This window comes from Macrobrachium nipponense, chromosome 8, assembly GCF_015104395.2.
Source record: "Macrobrachium nipponense isolate FS-2020 chromosome 8, ASM1510439v2, whole genome shotgun sequence".
Classification (NCBI taxonomy): domain Eukaryota; kingdom Metazoa; phylum Arthropoda; class Malacostraca; order Decapoda; family Palaemonidae; genus Macrobrachium; species Macrobrachium nipponense.
In genome coordinates this window covers 1,403,106-1,418,990 of record NC_087203.1, presented here as the reverse complement: position 1 = coordinate 1,418,990, position 15,885 = coordinate 1,403,106, and the positions used below count along the sequence as shown (strand labels likewise).

At 39.9% G+C, this 15,885-nt stretch overlaps 1 protein-coding gene across 2 annotated transcripts in view; it reads right to left on the bottom strand.

Annotated features, from left to right (window-relative positions):
• Positions 1-15,885, bottom strand: part of LOC135222580 (malonate--CoA ligase ACSF3, mitochondrial-like) — a 405,816-nt gene that overhangs the window by 27,118 nt on the left and 362,813 nt on the right. For both annotated transcript variants that reach the window (XM_064260655.1, XM_064260654.1), the window contains one exon: positions 7,110-7,288. In XM_064260655.1, coding sequence (XP_064116725.1) covers positions 7,110-7,288 — 179 coding nt within the window. The remainder of the gene's footprint in view (positions 1-7,109; positions 7,289-15,885) is intronic.

The window sequence follows — 15,885 nt, the reverse complement described above, 5'->3', positions numbered from 1 at the left end:
AGTCCTAAAGAACCAGTCCCTGAGCAACGGCAGCTCGAGTATAGTGTTTAACATGTTGATAATAGGTTACTCACAACTGCCCTCCAACCTCCCACATAAAGAGGGGAATGGAAAACATAAAATTACCTCCCAAATAAAGAGGGAAATGGAAAACAAAATTACCATAGGCAGGCTAGATGTCTGCAGTAGAGCCTAGTTAGTTTTGTTGCCCACATTAGGGGCTATTCTCAAGCAACAGCCTGTGCCAGCGCAAGGCTAGCTTAACCGTTGTTTTGACGCTCGTGCGCGAGGCGTATGTTCAAGCAGTATCTCATGAGACTGATCTGCGGCAAGCGGGCTAGAAACTGGGCAAGAGAACTGCTAAATGGATCAATGCTGACATTTGTGACAATTTAATGAGAAAAAAGAAAAAAAGAGCGGCGTCATTTCCTCTCTCCCTCACTAGTGCGGAAATTGTCTTTTCTGTAAAGTAAAATTTCAATGGTAACTTCCCTTGTAATCAAAATGGCGGCTGCAACTGAGACTCAGATTGATTACATCATGGTCCTCCTGACTGCTACAATCACTGGAGCCCAAAGGAATCTTCTGGATTCGCTAGACAAAAAAGTGTACCAAAGTCTGCTAGAAAGAATTCAAGCTGACGAGCAGCAATTATGATCATTGTATTTAATGCACACCGTTAAACTGGAGCCCTCCCTTGACAGCAAAGTAACTACAACTTTAAAAGAAGGTGGTCGGACTATTACTTTGTTGTTAAGCCGTATTGGCACCTTGACTAGCGTATCACAGCACGTAAAAAGGGGTTGGAAGGCAATGTAACGCGTCCGACAATGTGTCCGTTCTGTAATGGTAACCGTACCGCCTTTAACTGCAAGAAACATCCAACTGTAATGGCTAAGATACATAAACTGCTCCTGTCCAAAAAGTGCATTAATTGTTTTGCCTCCAGTCACAGCAGTAGACAATGTAACAACAAGAGAAATTGTAAGTTATGTGATGGATGCCATCATAGCTTAATCTGCAAAAGAGATAACCCCCAAACCAGGTCCGTTGCGCCTTCTACCAACTTTTTGAGTTATCAGTCCTCCCCTAACCCTTCACATGTAGTTTCACAACCCGTAAAAAAACCAAGGGTCTAACAGTAAAGTAAATCAGAAAGCTCAGCCAAAGTCAAAAGATAAAAACTATGCAGGATGAGCCATCAACCGAACTCCTAGCTACTTTGTTACCCACTGCTCCAGCTACTGTGTACTCTCGTGATCAACCCTTTCGAACACGAGTGTTCTTAGATACAGGTAGTCAACGCAGCTTCATTTCAAGTTGGTTAGCTAAAAAATTACAACTGCCAGTAGTCAAACGTATATAATTAAATATTGCTCCTTTTGGCTCTCAAATTGTTCGAGGTAATTTCGATGTTGTATCGTGTCATATTCACATAGGCCTGAGAGTAATTTGTTCCAAAACTTGTCTTTCACGACGACGTCCTATTCATAATGTCGGTCTTTCTATTATAAAACCCCATTTGCAAAGTAAGGGTTGTACTATAGCCGATGAACAGATTCATGGCGACCTTCTTAATAATGTTTCCACTCTTATTGGGGCTGACTATTTCAATTTATTTGTTTTGGGGATGGATAAAATCAATGGAGTGAGCCTATTTGTCACTCACAATGGCGTGACACCATACGGACGAGTCCCTCAGTGGGTCCTGGAAGGGGTAGATATCACAGTTGTACGCACTTTACGATTATGCCTTGCTTCCGAAGAGATCGATGTTGATATGTGGTGGAAGTTAGAAACCATAGGAATTGCACGTTGCCATGCAAAAAGTCCAGAGTAGTATCATCAGTAGCGAACGAGGGTACCAAGTTAGCCTACCATTTCACAGGTCTGAACACCCCGATAATAGTTATTGCAATGCTCTCGCACAATTGAATGTGCTAGAAACCCAGTTTCTCAAAGATCCTAGCTACTGTAACGATTACAAGAATGTCCTTCAGACTTATCTGTCAGCAGAATTCAATCGGGAGGTCACTAATCCCAAAATTGAAGGATATTACTTGCCTCACTTTGGTATGAAGAAACAAAGTCTGACGACACCTTTACGTATTGTGTTTAATGCTTCCTCAAAAGTCAAAGGGGAGCTTTTGCTAAACAATTGCTTGTATCTTGGTCCTAATTTGGTAGAACTATTGTATGATCTACTCTTCAGATATTTCTAAAGCATTCCATAGAGTTTTACTGCATCTCAATGATGCAAAATATGCTCGTTTCCTGTGGCAACGGAAGCCTAAATGAATGGCCACATACTCCTTTAACATAGTAGTTTTTGGAATAACTAGTAGTCTGTATCTTCTACAACAAGTGCTCCAAACACGTCTCCGAGAGAGGGGAAGGGCATATCTCACCAAATCCTTTTGTGGACAATCTACAGACGTTCATAACTAAGGAACTAATGGAAAGTGATTATTGCCAATTCAAATCCTTGCTAGGCGAGGGTCACATGCTATTGAAGGGGTAGGCCAGTAATAGTAGGGAATTTGACCAGAAGATAAGTTGCAAGGAACCAGTAGAGATAACTGTTGGTATGAAGTGGGATGGGAGGGAAGATACTTTGAATCTGAAGCCTAGAAATGAAAAGAGTAAAGAAATTAGTAATAACCACCTCACGAAACGAAAGTTCCTGTCCCTCTTAGTGGCCAATTTCAACCCCTTAGGGCTAGTTAGTCCCATTTTGTCAGGGGAAAAAATCTCCTCCGGGCATTGTGGGAAGCTGGGGTGGGCTGGGACGATGTACTGCCAGAAAACCATCAGTTAGAAGCCAGTAAAGTACTCGCAGAATTTGAAAATGTCCACACTTACAAGTTTAAGTGAGGGATTATCTTGGAAGAGAGCAAATTGCATTTGTTTACCAAGGCATCCAGTAAGGCCTATGGCACTGTAGCTTATGTCAGGCAGGGACCAGAGCAGGTAGATCTATTAACTTCTAAAATGAAGGTTACACCCCAAAAGCAAACTAAAGTGACAATCCCTAAATTAGACCTCTTAGCTTTGTTGTTAGGAGTTGGGCTAGGAAAACATTAATTAGGTTACTGAATTTTTCAACCATTGTGTTCTGGACTAAAGCCTGGGTGGGCAGCAGAACGAGAAATAAAAAATGTTTCATATCTAACTGAGTGGGGGAGATTACTTCGATCCAACAGGAGTGTGGTATCGAACTGAGATACGTCCCCCCTGAACAAAATCCAGCTGACATCCTGACCCAAGGTTCTACATTGCATGACCTGCAAACCAGCCCCTTATGGCATGAGGGACAAACCTTTCTGAGCCAAGAGGGGACAGCTGAGCTGTATGTCGAAGAAGAAGAATCTCCCATCCGACAAGAAAATGTGATCGTAGCTGCCCTTAAAGAGCTCAGGGAAGGAGGAACTCTGACTCTGACAGCTGAACTTTGGAAGTTGCAGGAGAGTAATGTTGATTTCACACGACTTATGAAAGTCAAGTCACTTGTATTAACATTTGGGAACTGCCAGGCAGATCCATTTTCTAAGCTAGTCTATTTAGAACAGACACACCACCTTCCTACGGTGTGTAGTAGATTAGATAATAGTGTACGAGTCCCCACTCACATCAGTAACTTCATTAAAAAGTTATCCTAGTCATGTACAATGGCGTAATTTTCACCTAGAATAGGTTAGTTAACATAAGTAACACTAATTGATGTTGCTACCTTCTAAGGGTCAACTAGTATCATTGTGCCTAACCAACCTCCACGTCACTCATGTGCAAAGTGGAGTTAATATTCTGAGGACTCTCTTCCGGCAGGAATGTTGGAGCCCAGGGTTGAGGGCTACCGCCAAGAGAGTGGTAGGGAGGTGTAGAGCATGTATCGTGGCCTACAGACCTCTTCATTGATAGCCACTGCCTCCACCCCTCCCAACTGAACAAGCAATCATGATGCGTCCCTCTGACAAAGGATACCTCTTAATCCTCAATTGTCTCACCAGCTGTGCAATCCACTTAGATCTTGGCAACGGGCTGGATGCCACAACCTATGAGAGGCCCCCCCGACTGCACTGCATGAAGGCGACATGGTGTTGGTGAAAGCAAAGTAGCGCAAACGCAGTCAATGGCCCCTCGGTAAGATCATTGAGCTCTACCCTAACAACAAAGGCGTTGTTAGGTTACTGAAAGTACTATTTGAAGGCGAGAAGCATCTGCGAAGAGCACAACTCACCATCCCACTTAAGATTAATGCCCATGACGATGCGCAAAAAGAAGAGACCCAAAACGACGACAGTGATGAAACAGCAAAATGGTAAAAGAGAATGGTGAAACAGGTAATGGTAAAAGAGAGGTGGACGTTAGTGATGAAGTGAGTCGACAGACTGAAAGCTCGATGTACGTGATCGTGAAATAGATAGTGATAGGGATGAGATGGGTGAGACAGTAAGTGAAGCAGGAATCCATCCAAAAAGGAAAGCTGCTGCTGAACAGAAAAAGAGAATGCTGGAGTGGGTAAAAGACAATTTAGTGTAGTGTAATGTACGTTGTTAACAGTTGAGAGGTGAACTATGAAAGAGTGCGCATTGGAAGGAGATTTGAAGGAGTTAGGAGTGTGTTAACGTTTTCTGTATTAGCGTTTTCTGTTGTTGCGTCTTATGGAGACTGAATATAGCAGTCCCCAGACGGCTTCAACTGCACAAACTGTGTTCATTGCCATTGTAAACTCAGCCCATTGTGTAACTCATGTATTGCACGGGACGCACTCCCTCATTAAAACTCCTAACAGAGTGTTGGGCAACTGATTGCTAATCGCTAAACAACTGTTTATCCGAATGATAAGTGAAACACTTGGATTTTATAGATCATAACAATCGCTACATGTAGGTCATCATTTTGTTGCTATTCTTACCTTAACTGATTAGTTTGTAATACATTTATTCCATCCTTTTATGATTGCTACATAAACCATTTACACAATGAATCATGTGTGTTATCCTGATTTCTACTATTGATGATGGTACCGATGGTAATATGCTCTGTGCTGAGCACTGAATTAATTGTAAGTTCCTTGAGAGGAATTTTGAATATATTTTTGTAGTGCCTAGTTGCATTAACATTGACTCAATCATGTCCTGTGTGTTATTGCTATTGATATTTATGCCTTGTAATGCCTTGATATTGATATGATATTCATGTGCTGGAATTGCCTTTTTCATATGATCATTGCTGTTGCCATGATGTGGCCTGTGTTGCTATTGCATTGCTACGTGGCATTCTGTGATTGCTTGAATTTGCTTGAACTGTGTTTGATCCATTTTTATTGCCATTTTTACATTGATTGAGTTACATTTTGTACATTGTCTTGATATTGGTTGCTTTTGATGTTGATATTTTGTACCTTTGCCATTTGTTGAGTGTTCACTCAGTGCTGTAACTGAGTGCCGTCGAGAGCTAGACACGTATCATAGCACTGCGTACACCTCTAGGCCTCGACACCCCCACTAGACCATGCTCTCTTGCTCCATCAGATTGCCTTGTTACCTGCCTTCTTCTTTCCCCTTTTTTGGAGGGTGGAGGATGTCGTGAAAAAATATGTGCACTGCTTTTTCATGATGTAATCCCGCTTCTCCACACATATATTCCCGCCTTTGCTGGTAGGCAAAGTGCCACATATTCGATAGTCTGGCGGCAAGAACGAGATGGTTATCGTGTCATTTTTGTACTTTATTCCTTAGTCACTCTGGCTCCCCATGTAACACTCCCCAGTGTGTTATGATAAATTAATTTCTATATGCAAGAAGATAATATGTCCTTTTTATAAATCCTAATTCTAATGTAACTAACTAGTCCACATGGGTATAAAAAGGCCCTGCACACCGCAATCGTCCTCATTTACTTCTAGTCATCCCATTAAATCACATCGGGCAGAGGGGGCTCCAGTTCTAGCTTGTTTAGTTCCATGAGGGAGTTGCAAGTGACTTCAGTGACCATGACTAAATCCAGTGAGTAATCGTTCCATATCTTTGCCATCATTGGCTCTAGTGTACTGTCTGATGTCTGCAGTTGACTAATAGTGTACTGCCATTATGTTCGGGTACCAGTGATAAAGCATTTTTCTGAATTTAGTGAGATTATGTTAGATTCTCGTGGTCACGTGGTCACTCAAATTTATTTGTAAAGAAAGGGGTAATCCGTCCCCATTGTTTGTGAGTCACACTGTAGATATGTAAATACTCATTTAAATTCTATTTTTGTAATAAAATAGTCAAAATTCAATGCGTTTCCATAGAGCTGTCCTTGTGTACGGGCTGGGACTTTTCCCTTCAGGTGGGACTATCCTCCTCATAACACTAAGGTAGAACTAGTGCTCTGTCGTCGAATATTTCGTGACAGTTATTATCATTATTTTGATTACAATCTTTTATACTACTTCAGGAAGTGTGGATATTGATGATCAATTTTTTTTTTTTATCTCGACTTTGTATGTTATTGTCTAGTCTTTGTATATTCCATGTACTATATGGTCTTGGGCTGAAATAAAAATTATTATTATTATTATTAGAAACGGTATTTCATCTACAATAAGTTATCTTATCATTGCATAGATTACCAGTTCCCTTAATTTCATATTGGCCTTAAAGGCACCAATATCATTATGACAATGGAATACCCAAAGAAACTGGTTCGATAGTAACAAGTTCTGCCTATCAAAGGAATGACTCAGTGAAAGGGGTCAACATAGTAAAAAAAAGTAATGCAGAGAGAGAGAGAGAGAGAGAAGCGAAAAAAGTATAGCCCTGTCATGATAGGAGTATATGTTTCCAACTTTAGTGTAGTGTGTATTATGCACAGAGAAAGTTACTCATTAACATTATTCTCATTTGGTAAACGGGTTTGATTGTTTAGCTACTTTTGTTTCCAAGACACCATTGCAAACAGCTTCATGTTTACTTTACACCACGGCTGCTAGTTGTCTCTTAATCCTTACCTCACAGTGACGTGTACAATACTACTACCTGTTGGCAACTGTACATATAGCTTCCATGCCAAACAGTTCCCCATGGAAGATCTTTCCTAATAGAAAAAATATATATTTTCTATACCTTCTGTCCCCACGTAATGTCTGGGATCCCAACAACAGCTACATCTTCTATATTGGGATGAGAGAGGAGATGACGTTCAACTTCCAAAGCTGAAATCTTGAAACCTCCACTCTTTATGATATCTACACTTGTACGCCCAAGAATTCTATAGGAATCATTAATATACTGAGCTGTATCACCTGTAAATATGGAAAAGTTGCCTTTCAGAAATAATTTACTATATCATTAAAAATGCACAATTTTTGAAGAAAAAAAATTGATTGTTTTACTATAAACCATCACTTTACAAATACCTTCAGGTGTGTCAGCTCCCTCGCCTGACACTCTTATAAAAGAGAAGAGTGCTTTCTGTCTGTATTTCCAGGCTCTTTAATCCATCAAATGGTATCTATGTGCAAGCTCTGCAGGGTTGGGAAGATGCATATCGCCTTATAAAGTGGTAGATTTATACCAAAATTACTAGTTTCATTTGAAGAAATTTGTAGTGTCAATAAAGGGCTTGGCTGCTGCTACCCAAATTTTACTGAGCTCAAACACAAGTTGATCTACAATAAAGAAAACCATGTAGTAGCATTACTGCAAAATAAATAAAACTGACTAGTCCCAGAATAAAGAGCAGGATATTGCAACTTGTAAAACTACAAAGTAGTGATATACATACACTTACTATGTACTCCTTGATACACAAACAAAAGAGAAGAGTCTTACATGTTGAGTGGGTGGTCCCACCAATCCATGTTGTGCCAAACCTTAAGTACGATAACAAACAAACGAAAAAAGTATAAAAGTATAAATGACAATTGTATAAAAATCTCACAACATACTACAACATTCTTCTCCTCTAGATAAAAGGACCACCATTACCAAAAGGTTATGTTGTATGATAATGTACGGTACCATATTAATCTGACAATAGATGTTTACAACAAAATGCCATTATTGTACAATATAGTAGTCATTTTGAGCATAAAACCCATGATTAATCAATCCCATCTATATTAGTTTGGAGCCTTTGGTACACAAGTTGATTTCTGTACTGCAGGCGGAGTTACAACCTCCCTCTCCTCAGCTTCTGGGTGAGATGCTGTGTCCTCTGCCTCCTGTGCTGGCTGGGTAAAGAGTTGCTGGTCTTCAGTGTCAGTAGTTATGGTAGGATAATTCATCTGACCCTCAAGATATGGTGCCAAATCATGAACTTAAACTGTTGACTCTTGTGCATCCTGCTGCATGATGTTAGTATGTGTCAGGCTCACATCCACAAGGTTAACTTAATCCACCAGGAGCTCATTCTTACTTGCCAAGAAGGCAGAGATAGTCTTTGGGAGCTTTTGACATGAATGATGTACCTTGATCTGAGTGAATGGAGTTAAGCATCCTACATAGGTTAAATATTTGCTCTAGAGAATTAATTACTGTCATCGCCTTCATATTGGGATATGGGAAGGCAAAGGAGAAACATGAGTATTCATTAACAACAATTAGAAAATAAGGGTTATGTGATATTGTCAGAAAGGGTCCACTGAAGTCAATGCTCAGCATTTCCATTGGCTTTGTTGTAATGATGAGCGCTCCTTCTTGATGCTGGTAGAACCATGGCTTTAACTCTGCACAGACCTCGCAGGATGCACAAACCTTTCTTACATGCTCAGTGGAAAATGGGAGATCTCAAGCAGTGCTTCTCCTTTCCCTGAACGACGGTGTACAGTATAACTGAAGGCTGCAAGTTCCATCCACCACTCTAGAATCTTTCTATTTCTGTTCTTGGTGGACTTTTGGTTATCAAACATGAAAGCTACAGAGTGTTGGTTAGTCATGAGATTGAAGAGTTGTCTGGCTAAGAAGTGGCCCCATTTACACTAAGTGCCCATGGCTTCCTTTTCTATAATGTAACAGTGTACTTCAAACCATTATAGACTCCTTGACATGAATGGCTTAGTAATGCCGAGATAGCTACTTTAGAGGCATCACATTCATCTTCAAAAGTTTTCAACCACAGAGTGAAGGGTGGCTTTTTCAAGTTATTGCTCGAGTAGATTAAATGTTATTAGGGTCTCTTCATCTAGAAGAAATTTCTTTGCCCTTGTTAGTGCAGTGGTTGAATCTTGCTTGAGAAACCCATATCCACTTGGCATAACAGGCAAACACTCCCATTGCTCTCTTCAAGGGTCACAGATTTGAAGGAGGTGGAAGTGAGCAGGGTCTATGTGGGTGTCCAAGAACACTGATAGAGTGTAAGTGTACAGAATTATCAGTCTTATAATCATTAAGAGTTAAAAGTCTTCTACTGACAACCTCAAGAATATGTTGTACATATCATGTTCCTTGTGATTGTGTCCAGCAATGGTGATGTTGTCCTGGCAAGAAAAGGGACTATGTAAATATTCCTCCTTAACCAACTTGTCCATAATTAGTTGAAATTCTGTAACACCAATTGTAACTCCAAACAGAATCCAAAAAAACTGATACAGATGTCCATTGGCTGCAAAAACTGTGTAGTACTTGGTGATAAGCACTTTCCAAGTCAAAGGTAGAGAGATCAATCACCATGGTGTCAATTCTTGGCAATGGGTAAGCCATTCAACTCTGTATACTGATTTAGTGCCAGTCAAAAGGGTCCTTCACTACCACGACCTATGCCCTTCATGGAGATAGGCTAGTTTCAATGATGCTTTTAAGCAAGCAGATGGTTTTTTTTATTCTTAAGTGAATTCCTTTTCATTTCTACTGAACTGTCCTGGTTTGGTTGCAATGGGTTTAAATTTAGGTCAACTGATTGGGATAAAGATGTATGGGCTCTTCCTGCAGTCTGCTGCTAGGGTTCATATGAGGTAGTACCGAAGGTAGGCTGTGGAGCGGATCCACTATATTTTTATGACTAGCTCTGATGCTTTTTGGAAGTCTGGCCATTAGTACTGTCCAAGCTCAGGTACCGTCATTTATACATTAGTTATCGGATGGTGCTCGAGCTGATTCATTGATACACTTAGTGAGTGAAACATGCCAGAATTTGACCCGCTAATTTGTGAATGTAAGTACGCGCTGCACTGAGCGGCACGGACTACCCTTATATTTGTTACATTGCATCCACTAGGTCTTTTATCAATTCATAGAAGCATGCCTCATCTAATGTAAATGTTTTCACTGTCCGTATTAGCAACAGAGTGCATTACTGTCTCAGTCTGATTTGAGTGGGTTGACAAGATGGCTACTGATGGATAAGTAGCGTGGCACCTTTGGAGGTGAAATTTATGGGTACAGATGACGTGCTCACATGGACCTCGATAAAGAAAAGGAGATTGCTAAACAATATGTACCATGTTTTAGATACGTTGCTTGTCCAGAATATTTGTGTCATTTTGCTACATGGATTGAGTTAAGGAAAGAATCTTTTGTGTCCTCTCGTACGACAAAGGCGCCTAGTGGAAGATGCAGCTTGGTGATTGGGAAGCTTGGTAGGTTGGCATATGACTTCATAGAGCTCATCAAATTGGCCCTCCACACAAAATAACACCTTTTCTTGATGACAGAGCAGGTGCCAGTGTTTGCTTTTCATAAGTAGTTGTGTCACAACCCTTCAATGTGTCCTTTGTCACTCTCACCAGATCATTCCCTGATGTCTGTGGCTGGTCAGGGGTTACCATCGCAGCAGTATGTACTATTTGTGGGGTATAAGGGCTAGGCTAAGTCTAAAGAATATCCTTAATCAAAAGCTCCCTGTAGATCTAGAGTCATGTTTTCTACAAAGAAAGGGCAAGGGTTGTCCATTCCTTTCTGGAATTGCCAGATATTGGGATAGTAGAAATAAATGGCATTACTTCTGATATTTTCCTATGCTTCCCAGTAACAGCAAAGTTCTTAACATCTGCTTCCACATGATTAATTGTTATAAGAGTGAAAGAACAGAAACCTGCTGCCACTCACAGGGTAGTATTGGTTCTCCAGGATTATGGATTACCATAATTACCATACAAGCAGGGAGAATTACCGTTTCCTTGATCTGTTTCTACATCCTTGCCAAAGAAGGAAGCTATGGCTATCCAGTAGTGGGAAAAAACTGGTCTATCCAGAAAAATTCCATATATTACACCTCAACCATTGTTTTCCTTTCGTTGATCACGCATTTGCCCTCTGGCAAATCAATACACATTGAGGCACCGTGCCAAGGGTTATCAGTACTGGTATTAGGGGCAGGAATTGGTGTCACTGATCCTCCCATCTTTTTGGGTCACTGTCCAAACAGGTCATGATATTAGAATCAGTTAAAACTATGAAAATAGGGGTCAAACCTCTAAGAGTCTGCTGACTTTAAAGGGATCTATGCAACAGACTTACTTTCCCTTTAACCTTGGGTTTTTTGTTAGCTTGCTCTCAGGACCTAATTTTTTTGTGTGAGGATTAATTTCAGTGCAGGTGGCTTTTAAAGACTTTCTAGTATATTTTTAGAGGACTTTAAAAGGTCTTAGAGATAATCTCCAACTCAGAGTTCAGAGCTGTTTTGAATTTCTACTGGGAGTCCTCAAAATCATCTTTGATGGATTGGTGCTCAGTACTGAGGGTTTCTCTGATAAGGTGAATTGTCTCAGTCATAATTTCCTTATTAGGGACCACTCTCCTGGATGAACTGGACCTCAGTAGTCACACTGTCACTGCCAGGCAAAGGCTTGGGAGTCTAATGAAGGGTCATAGTCCCTTGAAGGGACAGAAGCTTCAGCGGGAAGAATAGAGGGTTCCTTTTCAATCTCAGGTTATTGCATGGGTGAAGAAGTACTTTAGGGAGGAGGGTGGCCCTATTAGGGTACTCCTTAAATGCAGGTTGATGTTTTGATGGATCCTTCTCATTTGAAAAAAAGTCAGCGCCCTTGGAGCCTCGAGATTCAGGAGGGAAAAGTTCAGTGGCAAGGTCCACTTCATGCCAAATACTGGGGTATCTATCTCAATGTATGATCTTCATCTCCATTGGAGAAATCATGCAGGGAGACCTTGAATTCCAAATTCTGGGCATACTAACCAGGAAGATTTACTCCTCCCCACCCATTCCCTGCTCCCTCTGAAACTCTGAAACCTTGGACCCAAGGAGCATGTTGCTTATTTTGTGCATTTTCAAAAACTAACTAAACTCAACTTTATACTGCAAGACCTTGTTCAAGGCAGGTGATATGTGCTGTCTCACTGGCAAACAGTTGATTATGCTGTTTACAGTGGGGAAAACAACCTTTGGGTTTAGCATGTTAGTACACTGTAGTAAGGAAAGAAAAAAACTAAGAGAAATGGTAGGGGGGAGGGGGACGGCGCGGTTGCGTAGGGGAAGGGTTGGTGCATATGTGGGATGGGTCGGTTGGCGGTTTTGGGGGGCGTGGGGGTCGTGGGAGGTAAAAAGCATTTTGTTGCTTCTGTTCATTATAGAATCTAGAATCATTTACCAAATGATTTCGTTGCCTGTCTTGGCTGTATATATCTATCAGATAAGCCGAACATGTACCAGCATGAAATGGACCGACATTGTTATAAGTACATGGCCGTGACTACTGGGTTAGAGAAACTCATAGGGAGATATTCTTTCACTGATAATATAATTATTGTAGTGCTTGCATCCTTTTAAATCCTGATTAAATGAGAGGTACCATTACCACGTTACACTAGTTTAAGATATTACTAATAAAGGAAAGCAATCTCTACCCCACTAAGGAAAAACTCACGAAAGCCGTAAAAATTGGGTTATAAAAATTTGCAGCCTAGACATGTAATTAAGCAACCAACCACACAATGACATATGGTATAGCAGTAAACGCAGCCTTGAAATGCTCCTGTAATTCGTTAATACCGCCAGTATAATCTTATATTAGGTGGCACGACATTGAAAAAAAGTAACTAATTTTTTTAGCATATCTATGCTTGTAAGTTCAATCTAGATTTCAGAATTATTTCTGATGTTTGTAGACTATTGTTTGCTTAATAAAAAAGCTAAACTATCATATAAGCATGTTAAATCTATTAGTGCTGTTTCAAGTTATTACTGACTTTATAACACCCAATGAGATGTATTATGAAACAATTGAAACTTACCTAACAAATAGATATTAAAGTACCATCAATATCATATCGGATGGTACTATACCTCTGTGATCTAAATAGCACTCATCGAGATTTGTTTCTACTTAACTGAAACTTGCCCAACCAATCAACATTAAAGTACCATCCTTAGTACATTGGATGGTACGATTCCTCAAATTACCATTTACTACTGCAATGATTTGAGTGTTATAGTTCCTATCACTTCACTGGTCACTGAAAGTATTAGTTTCAGTTTATTAAGAAAAGCTATATTTTATTTCTTGGTTATTTAAAAGGTTGTCATGGCACTATCTGGCAGAGCAAAACATACTATGATTAGTATGTATTTGCAATTCCCTGCAACACGAAAAAACGATAATAAAGATAACTGGGGAAATTTCTGTTGTACATAATTTACTTAGAATGTTTCTAAATTATTAATGAAAATAAGCATGGGATAATTAGTTTAAAACTATCCCATAAGTTAAACATAAATGGAAAGACTGCAAGTCATTATTATCATTTTGTAACCGAGAAGTTAGGCTAAATAATTTTTCTTTTTACTCCGTAAACAAAAATGATTCAATCATTTGTTTTTATTTCTAAAATTCCTATTTAGTGAGCTTTTCAAACAGTCAAAGTTGAGTGTAAAGCAGAAGGCATGGTGTAGACTAGTAGCTCAATCAAATATTCCCTCCTTGATGGATACAAAGGCTAGCGGTTTTAACAAGTGTGAAGCCGGAACATTTTACAGAACAAATTTTTGATAGAAGCTTTTGACTAGGCAATTAGCTTTTCTCAGCAGATGACTGCAATATTTAATCTGCATGGCTTTTGAAAATTCAGAAGCAAAGTTGGAGACATGTGAATCATATGGAAGACTGGAGAGTAGGAAGACCGTAGAGTAGTGGGGACCTTAGCCAGTTTGTGTGCTTTTGTCACATCTAAGTAAGAAGGGTGAAGGAAAATCTGGTAATTGCTGTAGGCAAGGGAAGCAGCTATCATGCTCAGAATCCTTTTATACATTATGACTGTCTATCAAGAGCCACTATTCTGGCCAAGACCAACTATGAGAGAATTCTTCAATACTGATGGGTTTGTCTTATAGCATACTGGGGGGACCATATGAGTAAACTCTTTGAAGATGAACAGCATCTATGCCACATGAGTGTATGTATGTATGTATGTGATATATATATATTACTATATATATATATATATATATATATATATATATATATAATATATTATTATTACTTTTATTGCCCCTCAACGTCTATATATATATATATATATATATATATATATATATATATATATATATATATATATTATATATATATATATATATATTATTACGTTTATTGCCCCTCTCGTCTACCCAGAATTTATTCATTTAAGTTAGTTCTAAATGAGCAGCCGTTTTCTCTCTGGCTAACCCCCCATCCACCCAAATGATAAGCGCATTCATCTCCCATCTTCGTGAGTAGCCATGGATACATTAAACATAATCTCTTGGAATATTTTTGGCCTCAAGTGGAACATTCCTCTCCTAAACATGTTCTGCAAAAACTTCAAAGGCATCATTGCATTGCAAGAAATGCTCCTCTGGCCACATGACCTTGCCATCTGCGATTCAATTCATGAAGACTTCAGAACCTTCTCGACTTCATTGATGCAAGTTACAGATCAAATCATAGCCGGTCGCCCGAAACGGGGCCTTTCTTTCCTGTGGCACAAATTGTTAGACAATATGATAAAGGTGATGACCTACAGGAGTGACAGATTGCTGGGGCTTCAAGTGACAGTAGGGAACTCTAAAATCCTAATCATTAATGTTTATATGCCATGGGAAAATAACAATAATTTCAATCATTACTGCATGATCCTAGGGGAGTTACACAGTATTATTCATGATTCTCCTGCTGATCATATTTGTATAATCGGGGACCTTAATTCTCACCCCACAAAACAATTTTATAATGTGCTTACTCACTTCTGTCAGAATCATGCTCTCCAAATTAGCGATGTAATGCTCCTCCCCCCCTCCCTCCTCCTATTCATATGTACATAATAGAGCGGACGCTGTTACAACCTCCTGGCTGGACCACTGCATCACATCCCCACAACTTCATGATTCTATTATGACCTGCAATATTCGCTATGATCTTGCAACGGGCTACGATCACATCCCATTACAGGTGTCATTCAGTACCCCATCCCTCCCTACCGCAAACCCCCTAACTGATCGCCCACCAGCGGTAAACTGGGATTTTAAAAACCAACAGAAAACCAGATACTTTAGGGTGACCACGGAAACCAGGTTGCGGTCAATAGTTCAACCGGCAGACGCCTTCTTACCTGTACTAACACAAATTGTAGAAATGACCACAACAGGAGGGGGATCTGAATGAATTCTATTTTCGAACATAATCTCCGCTATGCTTGTTTCGGGCAGGGCTGCCTATAGATTTCGTCAAAGGTAATTCTCGTATATACCCTGGATGGAATGGAACGACTTGGTTAAAGATCGTATACACTCACGAGAAATGTTTTTTACTGTGGGAGGCAAAAATGTAGCCCCGGGAAGGGCACACTGCATTACTAATGAGACAGGCGGAGAGCGGAGTTCAAACTTGCTCTAAGCATGCAGGTTTAAATGAAAAACAACTAAGAGCTGATGAACGTCTAGAAACTTAGAATCTTTGTGATTATCCCTCGTCTT